The 22,305-nt window shown below is 43.0% G+C and overlaps 1 protein-coding gene across 3 annotated transcripts in view; it reads right to left on the bottom strand.

Annotated features, from left to right (window-relative positions):
* The window catches only part of LOC308608562 (pseudouridine-5'-phosphatase-like), a 442,308-nt gene that overhangs the window by 306,460 nt on the left and 113,543 nt on the right, over positions 1-22,305 (bottom strand). For 2 of the 3 annotated variants that reach the window (XR_014014194.1, XR_014014195.1), the window contains exons 4-5: positions 3,933-4,052; positions 2,850-3,064 (exon numbers count right to left, since the gene is read on the bottom strand). Coding sequence is in view for 1 of the 3 variants with exons in the window: in XM_081221792.1 (XP_081077918.1) it covers positions 3,951-4,052 (102 nt within the window). In the remaining 2 variants the exon portion in view is untranslated. Of the gene's footprint in view, positions 1-2,849; positions 3,065-3,180; positions 4,053-22,305 lie in introns of those variants that run through there. The other variant, XM_081221792.1, reaches the window with a different exon arrangement.

The raw sequence follows: 22,305 nt of genomic DNA, 5'->3' as shown, positions 1-22,305 counted from the left end.
TGTTATGGGAATGTACACAACCAGACTGCTCTTTTTGAAGCCCGGATTGAATAAGCTGCCTGAGAAGATGGTTGAAAATGAGAACGACCTTTAGTGGGTGGACACAAGGGTCGGAACCCCCAAGGACACAGATGAGGGACAACTAGAGGATTAAGAAGATAAAACAGTGTGATGTGAAGAGAGCATGAAAGCCCAGGGGGAGAGCTCTCCGAAGGGCAGGATTCATCCTATGGGAATACCACACGGAGTGTAAGTTAGAGACTGGGAGGTTTGCATTTGGGATTTCAGGAGGGTCTTGGCACTGCATGAAACTTAGATGCAAGGCTCGGCCGTGGAGGTGGCTGGAGGGGAATGATGGAGAAGGTCCTGTGGGTGAGAAGAGCAAGAGCTCAGTGAGTGCCGTTCCCCGGAGGTGCTCAGGGCAAACATACGCGCCCACGCAGTGGGGAGCAGTGCACGGTAGCGGCGGCCTCAGGGAAGGCCCAGATGGTGGAAGAGACGGCGGGTGAACAGGCTGAGAGAGTGGAGGGCCTCGGTGTAAAGCTAAATGTCCTGGAGGTGGGAGAGCAGCGAGAGGCTGGGTCAGGAGCCAGGGCGGAAGGGCCGGAGCTCAGGAGACACAGGCGGGCGCCATGACCAGAGGGGCCCAGCTGTCCAGGGCTTCTCAGGAAGTCCTGGTCCACTGGTCTCAGCCTCAGATGCACGTCGGAACCAGCCGGGGAGCTTTTCAGATATTGCTGCCCGGGTCCCACCCCAAAAATGCTGTTGTCGCTAGCCTGTCTCTCTCCTTCATGATTTATGTGCCAAAGACTACCTTTCATCATCACCACAATTGTGCCCACGCATCCCCGCGCTGGCCAATGCTGTTGACTCACTCCCAGGGTCTACTGAGACCAGCAGCTCCACGGGTACATGGCCCTGTACACTGACTCCGTTTCTTCAACCCCCAGCAGGGCTCCAATAGACAGCCTGGTCCCCAAAGCATCTGTGAAAAGGAGGCAGGGGAGTCCATGTGGACTCGGAGGGGGGTGTGGACGCCTCCAAAATCACAGAAGGGTGAGATACCCGATTACCAACCAGCCAGCCACCCACAGAAACTCCCCTGAAGGCATTCGCTCTTGAGGTGGATGTGGGCGTTGCACCTCACGGTCCACAGATGGCCTGGTGTTCCACCTCCCCCAAGCCCACAGGGGTCACTGTCTCTTGGCAGCTGTATCAAGGGTGACTCTATCACAGTGATCAACCAAGGGGGTATGAAAGAATGTCCCCCACGGGAGGCCCATTCTAGGAACAAAGGCAGATCTCCCAGCTCTCTGGAACAGATATCTTGGCAAAAGCTAATTAGCCTCTAAACCCTAATCACAACTAAGGCACACAAGCTACTGCATCTGATAACATGAAAGGTATAATCACACTTTTGCAGCACAGAGTACTTTCACCTGTTTAAGCAAATCTGAACGGAAAAAATATATATCATTTTACAAGTTTTTTACTAAACACCCGTAGCTCTAGACAACAGATGTTGACTTAAAGGTATAATCATATTTTCCAAGCACAGAGTACTTTCACCTGTTTAAGCCAATCTGAACGGAAAAAAAATATATCATTTCACAAGTTTTTTACTAAACACCCGTAGCTCTAGACAACAGATTTTGACTTAACTCAGCGACGAGCTGCCATTCATCCAACATTTAGCCATATTGTAAAATCAGGTTTTGGAAGCTATGCTGCTATTTAAAGCTAAAGGTTGATACAGTACTTACTTAGTGTTGTGGAACACTGCAGAATGCAAGAAGGGACCTGCAAAGGGCCTCTTAAAAGAAATAGTTCCTTTTTGGCAGAAAATATCATTGTAGGGTCCCCCACGGGTAGGGGAGTGGGCAGTGCACAGAAGATGGGCTGACACTGCATTTGAGAGTGGAAACAATACACCCAGCGTGCAGAGTAGACTGGGCTTCTCCTACTGGGCCATACGTGCTGGGCCGCTTTGCATTCACCTTCTAAAATGAAACTTCCCCAGACAATAATTACTCATGTTTTCAGAGAAGAGAATAACCATTGCTCTACTGGTGTCTCCAAACTCAGAATTTCAGGGTCTAATTTAGACGTACTCACTTAACAAGCCAAGCTTTTACCCATAAAGTAAGACTAGAGGAAAAGAGAGAATGATTTTTAAGATGGGTGGGGTCAGTGGATGTCACAGAAACTTCTAGATGCAGCCCCAGCCTTGCACCCCTAGGGTCAAGGCTGCACCACCAACAAGATGGTGGTCCAAGTTCATGGGGCCACTTGGTGGATCCATTTACATAGGTGGTGCTCCTGGAGCTTTACACAGCAGCTCCTATATAATTCTGGACATTAATAGGCTCAAACAGACTTGAGAACAGCCCTTTTGAAGTAAGGTTCAGCCTCACTGTCTCAGCTACTTCTTTGGGGAATTCTGAACGTGGGTTCCATTAAAAAAACAATACAGCAGCAAAGGGGCATCCTACCACTGCTTCTTTGGAGATTTCACTCCCACATGATACCTCTTGGATGAGAATCAAAGCTTTTCGTGTACCTACCATTCTAGGAGCCGAAATACCAAGGCGAAAACCCTCCCATGTGATTGTTTGAGCACAGAATACAAACAAAATAATTAGCAACTCAAAGGGCATTTCAAACACGCGCCAACACGGAACCACGCGAAACCGGGAAGATTCCTGTTTGTAAATTCCGACTACTCAGACAGACTTTAAGGATTCATATCCTAGGCAACAGAAATGTGCTCTGTAAAAGAAATCTTCCCAGAGGCTCTTCCACATTTGCCACGGTTAAGCGTACATTTAAATAAACGCGGAGTTTCTTACCTGTCTACCAAGTGGTCCTTCTGCAAATCAGCTCCCTGCTCTCCACGTTACTCCACGAATGAGCAGAAACAACCAGATCTCATTGTGGGGACCACAGGCTGTCCTCCTTGTGGAAGCGCAGTAGAAACTTCAGCATCAAGCCTTCAGAACGTAGATGCCAAAGTCTAAAGTGCAATTATCTAAGAAGGGAGGGCTTGGTACAAAACATCGATGCCCTGCAAAGAGGAAAATGGCATCTGTGACTGAGAGTCAACAGTACACACATTCATGGAGTTTCTTCCCCAGAATAGAGACTGTTTATATGTTGACACACATCTTCTGTACCTTAAAGGATGATCGATGAAATACATTTGAGACACTGGAGTGCGTTTATGGCAGTCATAGGATAAGTCATTATTTCCATGTGCTGTGGTTTGAGTTTGTGACTTTGGACACATTGATCATTAAGGCAGAGGGGAGATACAAGTATTGACAAACTCTCAGCAGCACCTAAGCTAGGATATCCCAGAGGTGGCTACCTGGGGCCTCTGCTTGGGGCCCCACGTGATGGGGCTCCCAGGTCAGTGATTCGAGGAACCAAAGGCAGGTAGTCTCTCCATCACCTGCGGCTAGAACGCTGAGGCCCTTACCCTACCAGGCCATAAAAAGCCCCACCATGGCAAAGAGAGTCAGCACAATGAAAAAGGCATGGGATCCGTATCGAGAATATGAACCTGGGCTCTGCCATTTTGCGGTGTGGTGGCCACGGACTTGGCAGGAATATGGCGAAGGACCTCCTGGAAATTCTTGGATTTCAGGCCCTCAAGACCTCCTGTCCTGGCAAAACAAATTCTCCACATGGCCCAGCCCCACTAGCCTGGACACCGAAGTTTAGGGCCAGGGTCCTAGGTTGTCGTGAAATGGTCCTTTCCCCTGATGAGCTCTCATGCAACAGGTGGCCATTAAACATTGCTTAAAGGATGTGAGGCATTTGGGAATACCTCATAGCTATGGTTTCCAGAAGATTCCAGTAAAAGAGGAAACTCTGTCCGCCTTCTTTATTTTTCAAGCCCAATTCTGTAGAGTTCACTGTGCCCTCTGTACCTCATGAGGTGTGATATCCTAGAGGCCCTTTGGCTTTTCAGTGATCTCTTCGATGGAACCCAAGATGGTCTTCATGCTGAATTCCATCTTCAGTGGGCAATACCGTATATAAAGTTCCTTCTGAAAGAAAAGGGAAAAGAACCAGAATCAACAATGGAAACGTATCTGTTTTACTCTGTGTTGTTTAAATTATTGGAATAAAGAAAGTAACCTTAAGTTTAATTTTAGTTTTAATTTGCTTTTAATAACTTGTCCAGATTGAATTTACCACTAAAGCATGAGAAAATAGCAATAATTGACTCCATTTAGGTCAAATGTTGGTAATGATGTTTGATCAAAGGCAGATTATCTAACAAAGGAACAAATGACAGTGATCCTCCCAGATTAAAAACAACAACAAAACTTCCGGGTAAGATGGCGGAAGAGTAAGACGCGGAGATCACCTTCCTCCCCACGGATACACCAGAGATACAGCTGCACGTGGAACAACTCCTACAGAACACCTACTGAATGCTGGCGGAGGACCCCGGACCTCCCAAGAGGCAAGAGACTCCCCACATACCTGGGTGGGGCAAAGCGGAGAGATTCCCGCGCAGGGGATCGGTGCCGAGCGGCACTCGCCAGCCTGAGAGGCTTGTCTGCTCGCCCACCAGGGCGGGTGGCGCTGGAAGCTGAGGCTCGGGCTTCGGTCGGAGCGCAGGGGGGGGACTGGGGCTGGCGGCGAGAACTCAGCCTGAAGAGGGCTGATGTGCCACGGCTAGCCGGCAGGGAGTCCAGGAGAACTCTGGAGCTGCCGAAGAGGCAAGAGACTATTTCTTCCCTCTTGGTTTCCTGGTGCGCGAGGAGAGGGGATTAAGAGCGCTGCTTGGAGGGGCTCCACAGACGGGCGTGAGTCGCGGCTGAGGGCGCGGAGCCCGGTGACGGGCGTGGGACGCTGGGGCTGCTGCTGCCGCCGCCAAGAAACCTGTGTGCGAGCGCAGGTCACTGTCCACACCGCCCTTCCGGGAGCCTGTGCAGCCCGCCACTGCCGGGGTCCCGGGATCCAGGGGTGGCTTCCCTGGGAGAACGCACGGCGCGCCTCGGGCTGGTACAACGTCACGCCGACCTCTGCCGCTGCAGGCTCGCCCCGCACTCCGTGCCCCTCCCTCCCGCCCGGCCTGAGTGAGCCAGAGTCCCCGAAGAGGCTGCTCCTTTAACCCTGTCCTGTCTGAGCGAAGAACAGACGCCCTCCGGCGACCTACACGCAGAGGCGGGGCCAAATCCAAAGCTGAGACCCAGGAGCTGTGAGAACAAAGAAGAGAAAGGGAAACCTCTCCCAGCAGCCTCAGAAGCAGCGGATTAAAGCTCCATAATCAACTTGATGTACCCTGCATCTGTGGAATACATGAATAGACAACAAATCATTCCAAATTGAGGAGCCAGGAGTCAGTGCTGTGCCTCTGAGGTGGGAGAGCCAACTTCAGGACACTGGTCCACAAGAGACCTCCCAGCTCCACATAATATCAAACGGCGAAAATCTTCCAGAGATCTCCATCTCAACAGCAGCACCCAGCTTCACTCAACGACCAGCAAGCTACAGTGCTGGACACCCTATGCCAAACAACTAGCAAGACAGGAACACAACGCCACCCATTAGCAGAGAGACGGCCTAAAATCATAAAAAGTCCGCAGACACCCCAAAACACACCACCAGTCGTGGACCTGCCCACCAGAAAGACAAGATCCAGCCTCATCCACCAGAACACAGGCACTAGTCCCCTCCACCAGGAAGCCTACACAACCCACTAAACCAACCTTAGCCACTGGGGACAGACACCAAAAACAACGGGAACTACGAACGTGCAGCCTGCAAAAAGGAGACCCCAAACACAGTGACATAAGCAAAATGAGAAGACAGAAAAACACACAGCAGGAGAAGGAGCAAGATAAAAACCCACCAGACCTAACAAATGAAGAGGTAATAGGCAGTCTACCTGAAAAAGAATTCAGAATAATGATGGTAAAGATGATCCAAGATTCTATTTCCCAGATCCATAATCTTGGAAATAGAATAGACAAAATTCAAGAAACAGTTAACAAGGACCTAGAAGAACTAAAGATGAATCAAGCATCGATTAAAAACACAATAAATGAAATGAAAAATACTCTAGATGGGATCAATAGCAGAATAACTGAGGCAGAAGAACGGATAAGTGAGGTGGAAGATAAAATAGTGGAAATAACTGCTGCAGAGCAAAATAAAGAAAAAAGAATGAAAAGAACAGAGGACAGTCTCAGAGACCTCTGGGACAACATTAAACGCACCAACATTCGAATTATAGGGGTTCCAGAAGAAGAAGAGAAAAAGAAAGGGACTGAGAAAATATTTGAAGAGATTATAGTTGAAAACTTCCCTAATATGGGAAAGGAAATAGTTAATCAAGTCCAGGAGGCACAGAGAGTCCCATACAGAATAAATCCAAGGAGAAATACGCCAAGACACATATTAATCAAACTGTCAAAAATTAAACACAAAGAAATCATATTAAAAGCAGCAAGGCAAAAACAACAAATAACACACAAGGGAATCCCCATCAGGATAACAGCTGATCTATCAGCAGAAACTCTACAAGCCAGAAGGGAGTGGCAGGACATAATTAAAGTGATGAAAGAGAAAAACCTGCAACCAAGATTACTCTACCCAGCAAGGATCTCATTCAGATTTGATGGAGAAATTAAAACGTTTACAGACAAGCAAAAGCTGAGAGAGTTCAGCACCACCAAACCAGCTTTACAACAAATGCTAAAGGAACTTCTCTAGGCAAGAAACACAACAGAAGGAAAAGACCTACAATAATGAACCCAAAACAATTAAGAAAATGGGAATAGGAACATACATATCGATAATTACCTTAAATGTAAATGGACTAAATGCTCCCACCAAAAGACACAGATTGGCTGAATGGATACAAAAACAAGACCCATATATATGCTGTCTACAAGAGACCCACTTCAGACCTAGAGACACATACAGACTGAAAGTAAGGGGATGGAAAAAGATATTCCATGCAAATGGAAACCAAAAGAAAGCTGGAGTAGCAATTCTCATATCAGACAAAATAGACTTTAAAATAAAGACTACTAGAAGAGACAAAGAAGGACACTACATAATGATCAAGGGATCGATCCAAGAAGAAGATATAACAATTGTAAATATTTATGCACCCAACATAGGAGCACCTCAATACATAAGGCAAATACTAACAGCCATAAAAGGAGAAATCGACAGTAACACAATCATAGTAGGGGACTTTAACACCCCACTTTCACCAATGGACAGATCTTCCAAAATGAAAATAAATAAGGAAACACAAGCTTTAAATGATACATTAAACAAGATGGACTTAATTGATATTTATAGGACATTCCATCCAAAAACAACAGAATACACATTTTTCTCAAGTGCTCATGGAACATTCTCCAGGATAGATCATATCTTGGGTCACAAAACAAGCCTTGGTAAATTTAAGAAAATTGAAATTGTATCAAGTATCTTTTCTGACCACAATGCTATGAGACTAGATATCAATTACAGGAAAAGAGCTGTAAAAAATACAAACACATGGAGGCTAAACAATACACTACTTAATAACGAAGTGATCACTGAAGAAATCAAAGAGGAAATAAAAAAATACCTAGAAACAAATGACAATGGAGACACGACGACCCAAAACCTATGGGATGCAGCAAAAGCAGTTCTAAGAGGGAAGTTTATAGCAATACAATCCCACCTTAAGAAACAGGAAACATCTCGAATAAACAACCTAACCTTACACCTAAAGCAATTAGAGAAAGAAGAACAAAAACATCCCAAAGTTAGCAGAAGGAAAGAAATCATAAAAATCAGATCAGAAATAAATGAAAAAGAAATGAAGGAAACGATAGCAAAGATCAATAAAACTAAAAGCTGGTTCTTTGAGAAGATAAACAAAATTGATAAACCATTAGCCAGACTCATCAAGAAAAGAAGGGAGAAGACTCAAATCAATAGAATTAGAAATGAAAAAGGAGAAGTAACAACTGACACTGCAGAAATACAGAAGATCATGAGAGATTACTATAAGCAACTCTATGCCCATAAAATGGACAACCTGGAAGAGATGGACAAATTCTTAGAAATGCACAACCTGCCAAGACTGACTCAGGAAGAAATAGAAAATATGAATAGACCAATCACAAGCACTGAAATTGAAACTGTGATTAAAAATCTTCCATCAAACAAAAGCCCAGGACCAGATGGCTTCACAGGCGAATTCTATCAAACATTTAGAGAAGAGCTAACACCCATCCTTCTCAAACTCTTCCAAACAATATCAGAGGAAGGAACACTCCCAAACTCATTCTACGAGGCCACCATCACCTTGATACCAAAACCAGGCAAGGATGTCACAAAGAAAGAAAACTACAGGCCAATATCACTGATGAACATAGATGCAAAAATCCTCAACAAAATACTAGCAAACAGAATCCAACAGCACATTAAAAGGATCATACACCATGATCAAGTGGGGTTTATTCCAGGAATGCAAGGATTCTTCAATATACGCAAATCAATCAATGTGATACACCATATTAACAAGTTGAAGGAGAAAAACCATATGATCATCTCAATAGATGCAGAGAAAGCGTTCGACAAAATTCAACACCCATTTATGATAAAAACCCTGCAGAAAGTAGGCATAGAGGGAACTTTCCTCAACATAATAAAGGCCATATATGACAAACCCACAGCCAACATTGTCCTCAATGGTGAAAAACTGAAACCATTTCCACTAAGATCAGGAACAAGACAAGGCTGCCCACTCTCACCACTCTTATTCAACATAGTTTTGGAAGTTTTAGCCACAGCAATCAGAGAAGAAAAGGAAATAAAAGGAATCCAAATTGGAAAAGAAGAAGTAAAGCTGTCACTGTTTGCAGATGACATGATACTATACATAGAGAATCCTAAAGATGCTACCGAAAAACTACTAGAGCTAATCAATGAATTTGGTAAAGTAGCAGGATACAAAATTAATGCACAGAAATCTCTGGCATTCCTGTACACTAATGATGAAAAATCTGAAAATGAAATCAAGAAAACACTCCCATTTACCATTGCAACAAAAAGAATAAAATATCTAGGAATAAACCTACCTAAGGAGACAAAAGACCTGTATGCAGAAAATTATAAGACACTGATGAAAGAAATTAAAGATGATACAAATAGATGGAGAGATATACCATGCTCCTGGATTGGAAGAATCAATATTGTGAAAATGACTCTACTACCCAAAGCAATCTACAGATTCAATGCAATCCCTATCAAACTACCACTGGCATTTTTCACAGAACTAGAACAAAAAATTTCAAAATTTGTTTGGAAAAACAAAAGACCGCGAATAGCCAAAGCAATCTTGAGAACGAAAAACGGAGCTGGAGGAATCAGGCTCCCTGACTTCAGACTATACTACAAAGCTACAGTAATCAAGACAGTGTGGTACTGGCATAAAAACAGAAAGATAGATCAGTGGATCAGGATAGAAAGCCCAGAGATAAACCCACACACATATGGCCAACTTATCTTTGATAAAGGAGCCAGGAATGTACAGTGGAGAAAGGACAGCCTCTTCAATAAGTGGTGCTGGGAAAACTGGACAGGGACATGTAAAAGTTTGAGATTAGATCATTCCCTAACACCATACACAAAAATAAGCTCAAAATGGATTAAAGACTTAAATGTAAGGCCAGACACTATCAAACTCTTAGAGGAAAACATAGGTAGAACACTCTATGACATAAATCACAGCAAGATCCTTTTGGACCCACCTCCTAGAGAAATGGAAATAAAAACAAAGATAAACACATGGGACCTAATGAAACTTCAAAGCTTTTGCACAGCAAAGGAAACCATAAACAAGACCAAAAGACAACCCTCAGAATGGGAGAAAATATTTGCAAATGAAGCAACTGACAAAGGATTAATCTCCAAAATTTATAAACAGCTCATGCAGCTCAATAGCAAAAAAACAAACAACCCAATCCAAAAATGGGCAGAAGACTTAAATAGGCATTTCTCCAAAGAAGATATACAGACTGCCAACAAACACATGAAAGAATGCTCAACATCATTAATCATTAGAGAAATGCAAATCAAAACTACAATGAGATATCATCTCACACCAGTCAGAATGGCCATCATCAAGAAATCTAGAAACAATAAATGCTGGAGAGGGTGTGGAGAAAAGGGAACACTCTTGCACTGCTGGTGGGAATGTGAATTGGTACAGCCACTATGGAGAACAGTATGGAGGTTCCTTAAAAAACTTCAAATAGAACTACCATATGACCCAACAATCCCACTACTAGGCATATACCCTGAGAAAACCATAATTCCAAAAGAGACATGTACCAAAATGTTCATTGCAGCTCTATTCACAATAGCCCGAAGCTGGAAACAACCTAAGTGTCCATCATCGGATGAATGGATAAAGAAGATGTGGCACATATATACAATGGAATATTACTCAGCCATAAAAAGAAACGAAACTGAGCTATTTGTAATGAGGTGGATAGACCTAGAGTCTGTCATACAGAGTGAAGTAAGTCAGAAAGAGAAAGACAAATACCGTATGCTAACACATATATACGGAATTTAAAAAAAAAAAATGTCATGAAGAACCTAGGGGTAAAACGGGAATAAAGACACAGACCTACTTGAGAATGGACTTGTGGATATGGGGAGGGGGAAGGGTAAGCTGTGACAAAGCGAAAGAGAGGCATGGACATATATACACTACCAAACGTAAGGTAGATAGATAGTGGGAAGCAGCCGCAGAGCACAGGGAGATCAGCTCGGTGCTTTGTGACCGCCTGGAGGGGTGGGATGGGGAGGGTGGGAGGGAGGGAGATGCATGAGGGAAGGGATGTGGGAACAGATGTATATGTATGACTGATTCACTTTGTTATAAAGCAGAAACTAATAAAAAAAAAATTAAACTTAAAAAAAAAAAACAACAACAACAACAACAAAGAAGACATAACAAAACCAAAGAGGAAAAAAAACTTTCAAGAATCAATTCTGGGCCATCTGAGCCAAGGAATATTTTTGCAGATTGGGATGGTAAGTCATGACAGTACTATGAAGCTACCAAAAGCAAAAAGGTAAGGCTTTTGATACAGCTGAAAATGTGAACTGTATTCCACAACCTTGGTTTCCTGTCTCTTGATAAAGCAGCCTGCATTCAATCCTTTCCCAAGTCCATCCGCCAGCCTCATGACCCCTGAACTTTAGATGTCCAGAATTGAACCTCAAAGCAACACTAAATAGGATTGCTTGCTAAAGCTCTGGACCAGCTCATTGAAGACATTGCCAGGACCACATATCAAGGAACAGGCAGAGGATAAGTATCGTTAGACATGAAACAAAAACTCAAGGCTCATGGCTCAGAGTTGCTTCTAGCTTAATACTAAGTTATTTAATATTACTGTTATAAAATGTTATAACAATGTTATAATATATAAAATATAATGTAATAATTTAATGTTATATTATATAACACTGTTATCTTCCAAAGTATGTCTTCTTGCAGCTAAATCAGCAGGCAATTGGTACAATTTGACTGTACCAATCAATACACTGTGATTAAAATATTTCAAAATAAATACAATGCAGGAGTTTTGGTAGGTGCCATTTTTTAATTTTGTTTAGTTCTTCAGTCATAGTTGATCACTGCCCTCCCCCACCCTGATCTAGATAACACTAACAAAAATATGTTCTCCACGACTCAGCCTGTCCTAGACATATTGATGAAGAGATCAGAGGGAATTGTTAATTACAGAGTTCTAGACTGTAAGTTTGCTCCACAAACTCCTTGCAGATAAAAATGAAAGTAATAAATTAGCTGTCACCACTTTGGAGATAAAGACAGTGGCATCTCACTGTCATGGGCATTGCTTTATAGACACAAATGGCATATTTAAGGAATGAAATACGAAGGGGGGAGATACGCACAAACGAAAAATAAGGTTGCTGAATTCATCACAGGTGAGATATTCCTTGGTGTAAAAAATTGGTTGTGCAGCTGTGATCCTGCAGCAGTGCCTGCATAGAAATGTTTAAAATGTGTTTTTAAGTGCACATGCTCCTAGCAGCATTTTACTGAAAGATGAAACACAGCATCTGGTCTCCTGCTCCGTCACCCTTCTCAGAGACAGATTCAAGCATCTCCAGATGCGTAATATCCATGAATTCGGAGGTTAGTGATGGAAATTGATGCTCCATCCCTGCTGAGAACCGGGAGTGACTGCAGGTCCAGGACTAAGGAAAGGTTGGACCCCAACAGTTCAGGCTGGTCCTCACTAATGGTTTCAGGGTGAAAGGCACATCTTTAACACTGGTATCACTGTTATAACTCTTCATTTATTTTTATCCTGTTTATTATTTTTCGATATACTTTTAAAATTTCCCCATAAAGTCTTTTCACCAATTTTTTTTCTATTCATTACTAATCCTTCATATTTTGGGGACTTCTGCGAAAGATATTTTCTGAAAGTGTGGTGTGATCTAATAATTGCCAGCATATAGATATACAAGTGATGGTGAACATTTATGTTATATCCAGCAACCTTGATAAACCCTCATCGATTCTAACAATTTATCTGAATATTCTTTGAGATCTGAGGTTTTCAAGGTAGACAATGAATAAGCTCTGAAGGATAACAGCCTCTTCCTTTATAATATTCATACCTTTCATTTTATTTTTTCTTGTATCATTGAGCTGGACTTTAGTATTGCCAACACAAAGCTGAATGGGGGTTGTAATAGAAAGCATTCTTACTCCTGATCTTAAACAGCAATACTTTTACCTTTTCACTATCAAATATAATACTGAGTTTCAACTCGTTTTTTTTTTGATAGATATTATTTATCAGTGTAGGAAAGTTATTTTCTATCCCTAACTGCTAAGGATCTTTTTTTTTAATAAGTCAGGAATAGATATCGACTTGATCAAATGATTTTTCTTCATCAGTTAAGATAATCATACAGGTTTTTCCCTGGTAATTAACAGACTGATCTTTCTAATGTTGATCCAGGTTTGTATTACTAGGATAAATCCATTTTTTTTCATGATTACTATTCTTTATAGCTTACTAGATTGTGTTGTTAATATTCTGTTTAAGATGTCTGTCCCTATATTTAATAGGATTTATTCTCCTTGGATAATTTAGTTATTAAAGTTAGGCAGTCTCAAAAAAATGAGTTAGGGCTTCCCTGGTGGCGCAGTGGTTGAGAGTCCGCCTGCCGATGCAGGGGACACGGGTTCGTGCCCCGGTCTGGGAAGATCCCACATGCCGCGGCGCGGCTGGGCCCGTGAGCCATGGCCGCTGAGCCTGCTCGTCCGGAGCCTGTGCTCCGCAACGGGAGAGGCCACAACAGTGAGAGGCCCACGTACCGCAAAAAAAAAAAAAAAAAAGAATACAGGGATGACAGAGACTAACACAGTGCTTGTTCCCATGGACTTAACTTAGCATCTAGATGGGCAGAGAGATAAGTGCTCACATAGTTATTTAGTTATTGTTGTGTTAAATGTCACAGAGGGAAAGTACAGTGTGCGATGACACAGGTTCTTTCTGAGATCAAGTACAGTGTCTATAGCATGCGAGTCATTACTAGCTGTACTCAGAAGTCTTGGCACAGAAACACCGAAGAGTCACCCAGGAATATGGCTCATCAAGTACAGGTGTATCCCTCTAGCCTGCTGTGTCTCTCCTCCTCTCCCCCCTCCTTATCTGCACCAGTTCCTAGTGATTTGTCCTCTTTTCCTTTTCTCCCACTTCCATTCATTGTTTGGCTCCTAACCACCATAGTGGTCTTTCTCTGAAAACATGTTACGTACTGGATGCTTGGGACAAACCTCCACAACTCTGAAGGTGTGATCTGTTCAGGAGAGTTTCTGATGTCACTCACACTCCATCAATTGTTTTTTTCCAAACCAAAAGTTACATGGTTTACCAAATTTTGCTCTTAACTGAGGATGTGCATATAGAAATATGAAAGAATATTTTAAGTAGTTACCGTGCTCTCTGTTATTATAATGAATGCAATCACAAAATGAGGTCCAAAGTAAGGTTATTTCCATTTCTGTCATGTTCCACATCAACATTCATTTGTATTGTAATTGTGTGAGGTGTGAGATTATGGGAGGTTTTTTTTGTGTGTTTTTGTTTGTTTGGTTGGTTTTGGTTAGACTGATGATGCTGAAGGCTCATATTGTCACGGCAGTCCATTAAAATGTCTGGTTATTTGTGTTTTTACCATCGATCGGCCCTGTCCCCGCAAGCTGGTACTTGAGTGGCTGGTGTATTTGAGCAGAAAGTGGCACTTGGCTGCTATCGGCCTCCATCTTATTAGATTCATTCCATTGATCCAGGCCAGCAAGTCTCCTCTGGACCTTGCTTCTTCTTTTCTCTTTTTCATTCCTGGTTTCTTTTGGTCTCAGTTGTGTCATTCAATGTATTTGCTAATCACTACTTTGCACCCTGATCAGCAGGCTATCCCTTTCCTTGTCCAAGCCTCCCCAGCTGAAATGGCCAACAGGAGGGCCAGAGAGGGACTATGAGAAGCATACTCCAGCTGGACATCCACCCCTTAATCATCAATTTCAATAATGTTAAGCTGATCTTGGTTGATCCCAGTCCTCAAGGCTAGGACTGAAAACACTGTCAAAATTCTGCTCAGATGGAGATCGTGTCCTTCAAGTCAACTGCGTTTCTTGTATTTATTAGTCCAGTGAAGTGAGTCTTGTCTGGGAGGGCCTGTTAATGATGAGCCCACCCTGACTCACAGTGACCTCCACTTTCTTAGTTAAGTGCTCACCAGCCGCCTTTTTAAATACTCCATCTCCAAATGATCCTCGGGGAGGACATTAAGCTCACGTTCCCTCAGAGCTTTGGCTTCCTCAGCGATCTCAAGCGAGTTCTAACCACCAGCTCCAGCCTCCTCTTCTCAGCTGTCCCCGCTTGACCTCTTCCTGGCATTTTATATCGTCAACCACCCCATCTTTCTTGGTCACACATTTGTGCAATTCATCTTCTCTTTGGTCTTTGAAAAATCAGAACATGTGTTCACTTTCAGTCTTGGGGATGGAAATCTCTGCTGTCTTATAATGATTTCTCAACATCGCCAGTGATGATGAGTCCGGACGATGCACAAGCTCTTTTGAGAAGCAGCTTATCCAGGCTAGAAAATCTCTCCTCCATAACTAGGTTTCCCTTATAACCTCCTTGTGGTCTTAGGATTTTAAGGTTCTTCTAAATGTTAATTTCACAATTACCTGTAATTACCTGACTTCTCAAAGTCAGAGAAGAGGAAGCAAAAATGAAAGTCCAAGAGATACTCCCCCTTGTGAAAAAACTAGTCAATGGTTCTGAACACTATTTAGGTGATGGTACACCTGGAATTTAAAATACTGTCTGTTTATACAGCAGAAGCTATAGCACAGCATTGTGAAGCAATTATACTCCAATAAAGATGTTAAAAAAGTAAAAAATAAAAAATAAATAAAATAAAATACTGTCTGCCAAACACCTTGATATAATGAAAGACCATGATTATTGGTAGCTTTTTTCATCTGACAATCAATTTGGCCAGCCAAAGGTATTATATATGACAAGTACTCTAAAGCAGGGGTCCACAACCCCAGGCCGCGGACCGGTAATGGTCCATGGCCTGTTAGGAACCGGGCTGCACAGCAGGAGGTGAGCAGTGGGCGAGCGAGTGAAGCTTCATCTGCCGCTCCCCATTGCTTCCCACCACTCCCATTACTGCCTGAACCATCTCCCCTCACCCCTGGTCTGTCGAAAAACTGTCTTCCGTGAAACTGGTCCCTGGTGCCAAAAAGGTTGGGGACTGTTGCCCTAAAGAACATATAAAAACTACAGCTATGAACAAATACATATACCTTCCCAGCACAAGATATCAAAGTCATCCCATTCTGGGGTTTTCTGCTAACACAGACATACCTCAGAGATATTGCAGGCTCATTTCCAGACCACCATAATAAAATAAATATTGCATTAAGAAACTAAGACAGATCTTTTGTTTCCCAGTGCATGTAAAAGTTATCTTTACACTACACTGTAGTCTATTAAGTGTGCAATAGCATTATGTCTAAAAAAACAACGTACATATGCCAATTTAAAAATACTTTATTGGGACTTCCCTGGTGGTCCAGTGTTAAAGAATCCACCTTCCAATGCAGGGGATGTGGTTTGATCCCTGGTCGGGGAACTAAGATCCCACATGCCGTGGGGCAACTAAGCCCAGGTGCCACAACTACTGATCCTGCATGCCTCAACTAGAGAGCCCAAGTGCCACTAACTACATAGCCCACCTACTCTGGAGCCCGCGCACCACAACTAGAGAAGAGAAAACCCACACGCCACAACTAGAGAGAAGCCCATGCACTGCAATGAAAGATCCCACATGCCACAGTGAAGACCCTGCATGCCACAACTAAGACCCGATGCAGCCAAATAAATAAATAAATACATATTAAAAAATAAAATGAAATAAAAATACTTTATTACTAGAAAATGCTAACCATCATTTGAGCCTTCAGCGAGTTGTATTCTTTTTGCTGGTGGAGAGTTTAACATGTTGCAAGAATTACCAAAATGGAACACAGAGAGTCGAAGTGAGCAAATGCTGTTGGAAAAATGGTGCCAATAGACTTGCTCAATGCAGCATTGTCACAAACCTTCAAAATTTGGAAAAAGCACAATATCTGTGAAGTGCAATAATATGAGGTCTGCCTGTAATTGCTTGCTTCCTATTTATTTTTTGAACAGAGGAGGTTAGTACTTAAAAATAAGAGAAGGCGGGGACTTCCCTGGTGGTCCAGTGGTTAAGAATCCAACTTCCAAGGCAGGCAATGCAGGTTCGAGCCCTGGTTGGTGAACTAAGATCCCACCTGCCATGGGGCAACTAAGCCCATGCGCTGCTACTACTGAGCCCATGCACCCGGGAGCCTGTGCACGACAACTAGAGAGAAGGCCACGTGCCACAACTAAGGCCCGACACAGCCAAATAAATAAATAAACAAACAAATAAATAAATAAATATTTTTTTAAAAAAGAGAGAGAGAGAAGGCAGAGGATGCCAAACAATTAGGAAAAAGAATTATGAGAGGAAATATTTTAAATTGAGACTATTTTATTATTCAAGTTAATTCTGGTGAGTTGTGAAAAGACTATGGCCATCACATAATTTTAGAAGCTAGGATCCAAGGCAAACTTGGTGTGCACAGGACACCTACTAAGCTAGATGGGTCCCCAAAGCTTCCATTACCTACTTGAGACAAGCAGTTACCTGAGTGGAGCTAGTTCTCACCTATTGTTCTACTTTGGGAATGAGTGGCTTTTCTGAGGGAAAAAGTCAGTAAAATCCATTATTTATTTCTCATATCCCTCGATCTCTATTTCATAAAAGGATTAAAGACAACATCAGATTCACCTAAAGAAAGACAAATGTTTGCAGAAGGCAGACAGATGTGAAGTGCTCCAAAGCAAAGGAGAAGTAGTTAGATGCCATGGGATGGAGAGATTTTTGATTTCTCAAGTTTGTTATCACCTATATATTTTCCCCTTACAGATTACCACTTAAGCCCTTAAGTAACTAATGAGTGTATATTCCTTTTTTCCAGAAGTATCATGGAACTGGCACTCAGGAATGACTGTCAAACCATAGCTTAGTTTTGGGGACACAAAAAGCAAGAGAAACATCAAGAGATGGAAAGGACACTGGCAGCTATAAAGAATAAATAAGAACTCTAATTTCCTGAGCCCTGGGGGGTACGGGGGGAATGGCTAGAGAGTAATACTCAGCCAGCCCTGAGAAGTACCTGTGAAGGCCTCCCATATTTGGCTAGCAAATACGAAAGGACACAGGTAAGGTCTTCTCTCTGAGTTCTGGCTATAATATTAACTCAAAGGCCCTTTTGCTACTTTTCATATTTTGAGATACCTTACCTCATTCTTGGCTTAAGACTTCCTAATACTTCTCTTGAAAATTTCTGCAAAAATTTTATATTCCTTAGTTGCTTATATGCCCCTCCTGTCATATTAAGTCCATGTTCTCCTGATGTCTAAGTTCATTTAGAGGGCTTCTTCCTGATTTCTTTTGAAATGCCAGCCTACTTGTATTCACTACGATTATTTGCCATTGTACTGTCATATTCTCATTTTTGAGAAATGCCTGTCCGTTCTCTGTTCTTGCTCCACACATAAATAAATTAGTTCTTTTGATTGTCGTCTTTTTTTTTTTTTTTTAAAAGAAAGCCACACCTGTCTCTGAAACTGAGACTTCCCCATAACATCCCTGTGAGTCCATGAAAAGGCTGTGGATTCCTCCCTGGTTAGGTGACCCTCATGTTATTCCTGTCAAGTCTTCTTTTGCATTATCTTCATTTTTTCCTGCTGTATCTGTTTGTGAAAGGACCAATTATACCTACCTTGCACACTCTGTGCCAGTGTCTGCCGTCTCTTAGAATTTTTTCCTGTCAGCACTTTGCATTATAATACGTCCCTGCTCACAGTTAGCAGCGGTCTCCCTGCCTCAAAAATCCAGCACTGTTTTTTGGAAGGGTGAAAACAATCACCCTTTCTGCTCACCAAGATCAGCATTGCAGGGTTGTTACCATCGGTAAATTCTCCTCCATCATGACATGTGTGTAGCCTGCACCTCACAAAGGTGCTGCATCTGAATGTTTCCCTGACTGATCCTGCTTCTTTTCTGCATCCTGCCCTTTGGTCCCCACTTTGCCTTTTCAAGCAAGGTTTTGCCTTTGGGGCTTTACCACCTACGCTGAAGACTATATTGGAGGTGTTCCCTCTCCCTCAGTATGTCCCCGTCACTCTGCCCAAATTTCACTTTAATTGGCAGCGTTTCTTCATATACTGTGGTTCAGCATCTGTGTGGTTATTCACCTCATCAAAGATGGGATTTCATTTTAATCTTTTCTTTCTCTTCATTGTTTTCCATTCCTTTAGTCAGGAAAGGAGAAATATCAATAACTAGGCTTATCAATGAAAAACTCATTTTTGTGTGTTTCTAAAATTGTGAAGGATACAATGAATATAACATGCTTGTTCTCCCTATTGCAACTGCTGTACAATTTCATACGGATTTCTTATATGTTTTTAATATTTTATTTTATTTTATTTATTTATTTTGGCTGCGTTGGGTCTTCGACACTGCACGGGCTTTTCTCTAGTTGGGGCGAGCAGGGGCTACCCTTCGTTGCGGTGCACGAGCTTCTCACTGCACTGGCTTCTCTTGTTGCAGAGCACGGGCTCTAGGCGCCTGGGCTTCAGTAGTTGTGGCGTGGGGGCTCTCGAGTGCAGGCTCAGTAGTTGTGACGCACGGGCTTAGTTGCTCCGCGGCATGTGGGATCTTCCCAGGTCAGGGCTCGAACCCGTGTCCCCTACATCGGCAGGCAGATTCTTAACCACTGCACCACCAGGGAAGTTCTATGTTTTTTAATATCTTCCTGTGTGGTCCATTTCCCCTCCTAGAGTGCCAACTCCATCAGTATTGGTCCATCTTGCAGATGTTGGTTGAGCGAGTTGGATCAGCCCGAGTAGAGAAAAGGTCTTGTGATCTGCTCATTTCGTACAAGTCCTTGGGGTGGAGGGAGCACTGTAAATCTGGTCACGTTTACTTTTGCGGACAAGACTGACACTATTAGGATGACTGACATCATGCTATATGGCTGTGATCTCCCTCCGTTTTCCAAAATGAGCCGCTATCAGATTCTACGTCAAACTGACTCCATCTGACTATGAACAAGTGCATCTGACAGAATGAGTGTCGTCTGCTCAGGTTCTGGGAAGGACTGTTAATTTCCTTTGTTTCACTTTCCATGGAAGCCTTTCTTTCACGTCCTCCTGTTGATTGTTACAAACCCAGACATACCTGCTGGGCCACGAATAGACTCAGCTTGGTTATACCTTGCTTCATACGTTCGGCATTCTCTTCCATCGTCCTGTAGGTAAGTTAATATCAGAGAATTTGGGAACAGGAAGTAATCTTAGGATCTGTCAAATCCCACTCCTTTACTTTACAGGCTGAGGAACAGAGGCCAAGATGCTGCGGGACGCATGTAAGTTCTCAGAGCTGGTGAGCGGTAGAGCTCATTTTCCTGAGATCTAGTCTCATGTTCTTTCTACTACACCTCCATGCCTCTATTCTGAACTTGAGCATCAGCTGAGTAGAAAAGTACGTCTGATGTAACTGCAGTTGTGTCCTTGGAAATATGCAGCATCACCCTCGCACTCAACAACTTGTTGGCAGGGATCCAAACTTGTCTTACCTCCAAGTAAAAATAAAATATAATATATGTCATTAGCACAAATATGATGTTTAGGTAAATTCAGGGCACGCTGAAGACTTCATGTTTATGGTGATGAACATCTTTGTTTCTTTCACGTAGATGTCCTTTCTTTATGTTTACCACAGTTTCAAATTCCTTTCTTTGCAGAAGATGATATACTATAGCAGAATATTTTTACTTTGTCACTCACTTTTTTTTTTCTATTTTAAATGATTTCTTAAAAATATATCAAACAAATGGTGAAAATAATGGTTTGAGGAAGGTTATTTAAGCAGCTGACTTTGGCGGTCACAAAAAAGACACTTAACTGCAGGGTAGGCAAGAAAATAAAGACAGACCAAAAAATTCAAGTGCAAGTGATTTAGGTTTGGGTGGCCAGCTGGATAATAATAGCCAAAATGCAACTCCATCTGTGGGAAGTGGAGAGAAAAATACTTTCCTTGAGCACAAGAGTACCAGCAAGCCGTGTACTGCAGAAGCATGATGTCGAAAGGGTAAGGGACTCGTGATATTGTAGGCACTCCCGCAGACCTAAGCCCGATAGCTTTGGCAGCAAAGAGAAGAGAGAAAAGCCAAGCAGAGGCAAATGTGAACAAAACAAGTGACAGAAGCAGCCATCCATGCCACCCTTATAAGCACCAAGAGGCAATGAACCTGTCAGCGGGGCTTTCCACGCAGAGTCTCGCCAGGCCAAGATGTAGTAACCATCAAAGGAGGTTTCCAGGCTTACGTTCTTCATGCTTGGTGCTAAGCATCCTGGGACAGCCGCACATCCCATGTCTCCCATCTGACGGTCTCTGCCCATTTGGGGGGCACACCAGTCCTGATGCTCTAACTTGAGGTCTTCAGTAGGACAGGCTGTCCCTGCAAGTGCCCGCCCCTGTGGCACTGCCATTTCTAGCAAGGCGAGGTCTCCCTCTGCTTCCTCCCCACCTCCCCTCAGCTGCTGAGACCCAGCTGCTACCCTCTCTCTCTCTGGAGCTTGGAAAACCCTTCCCTTGTTCTGATGGACATGTTGGAAACAGTTACCAGCGGGTGGGGGGTAACAGTCAAACCTCACAGAGTGCTTTTGGACAGGAGAGAGAGATTAGGAAACTGGAACTTAGTTTTCTACCGATGCCTCTTTTTAGAATTTTCTGTTATTTGGCTAGAGACTGCCAAGGTTGGTTCTAAGGAGTGATTTTTCTCTTAACTAGAGACTGAGCTGGGCACTTCATGCTAAGACAAGACATGGTGCTTGTTCTTGAAGTGCCCCCAGGCCATTGGGACAGATGGACAATAGACAGTGCTCAGGGATGTTAAGTAACAAATGGTGGAATGCCACCAGAGCCCAGAGGGGAGCAGCCAGTTCAACCTGGGGTTAGGGACGGGCGCTTGAAGGAGCGACCCCTTGAAGGGGCTCAGGATTTAGACCTCTGTCTAAGCATTTCTCAGGAAGGAGAAAGAACAAAGTTGGGAAATAACACCACGTGCATGTGTGTATATATGTGAACCCTGGTAGGACATTTGGTCCTATCCAGAATATCCATAAGACATTTGGTCCATGCCAAATGGTCCTTGATATTTGGTCTCTCCAAAACATCCTTCAGCATATTTGGTCCATGCCAAATGGCTCTGGACAGGACCAAATATCAAGGACCTTTGGGCTTGCATCAAATGTCTCCATGGATGTTTTAGACAGAACCAAATATGATGAAACATCAAGGACCTTTTGGCATGGACCAAGTATCTCCATGGATGTTTTGGACAGAACCAAACATGAGCAAATATCAAGGACCTTTTAGTTTGGTGCAAATGTCTATGGATGTTTTGGACAGGACCAAATATGACCAGATATCAAGGACATTTTGGTGTGGAGCAAATGTCTAATGGAGCAAATGTTTTATGGATCCCATGTCTTTTAAAAAAATATATTTATTTAGGGCTTCCCTGGTGGCACACTGGTTGGGAGTCCGCCTGCC

This window comes from Mesoplodon bidens (genome assembly GCF_964165515.1).
Source record: "Mesoplodon bidens genome assembly, chromosome: X".
NCBI classification, from domain to species: domain Eukaryota; kingdom Metazoa; phylum Chordata; class Mammalia; order Artiodactyla; family Ziphiidae; genus Mesoplodon; species Mesoplodon bidens.
Note: the sequence above shows the minus strand (reverse complement) of the source record. Positions and strands in the feature narration are given on the sequence as shown.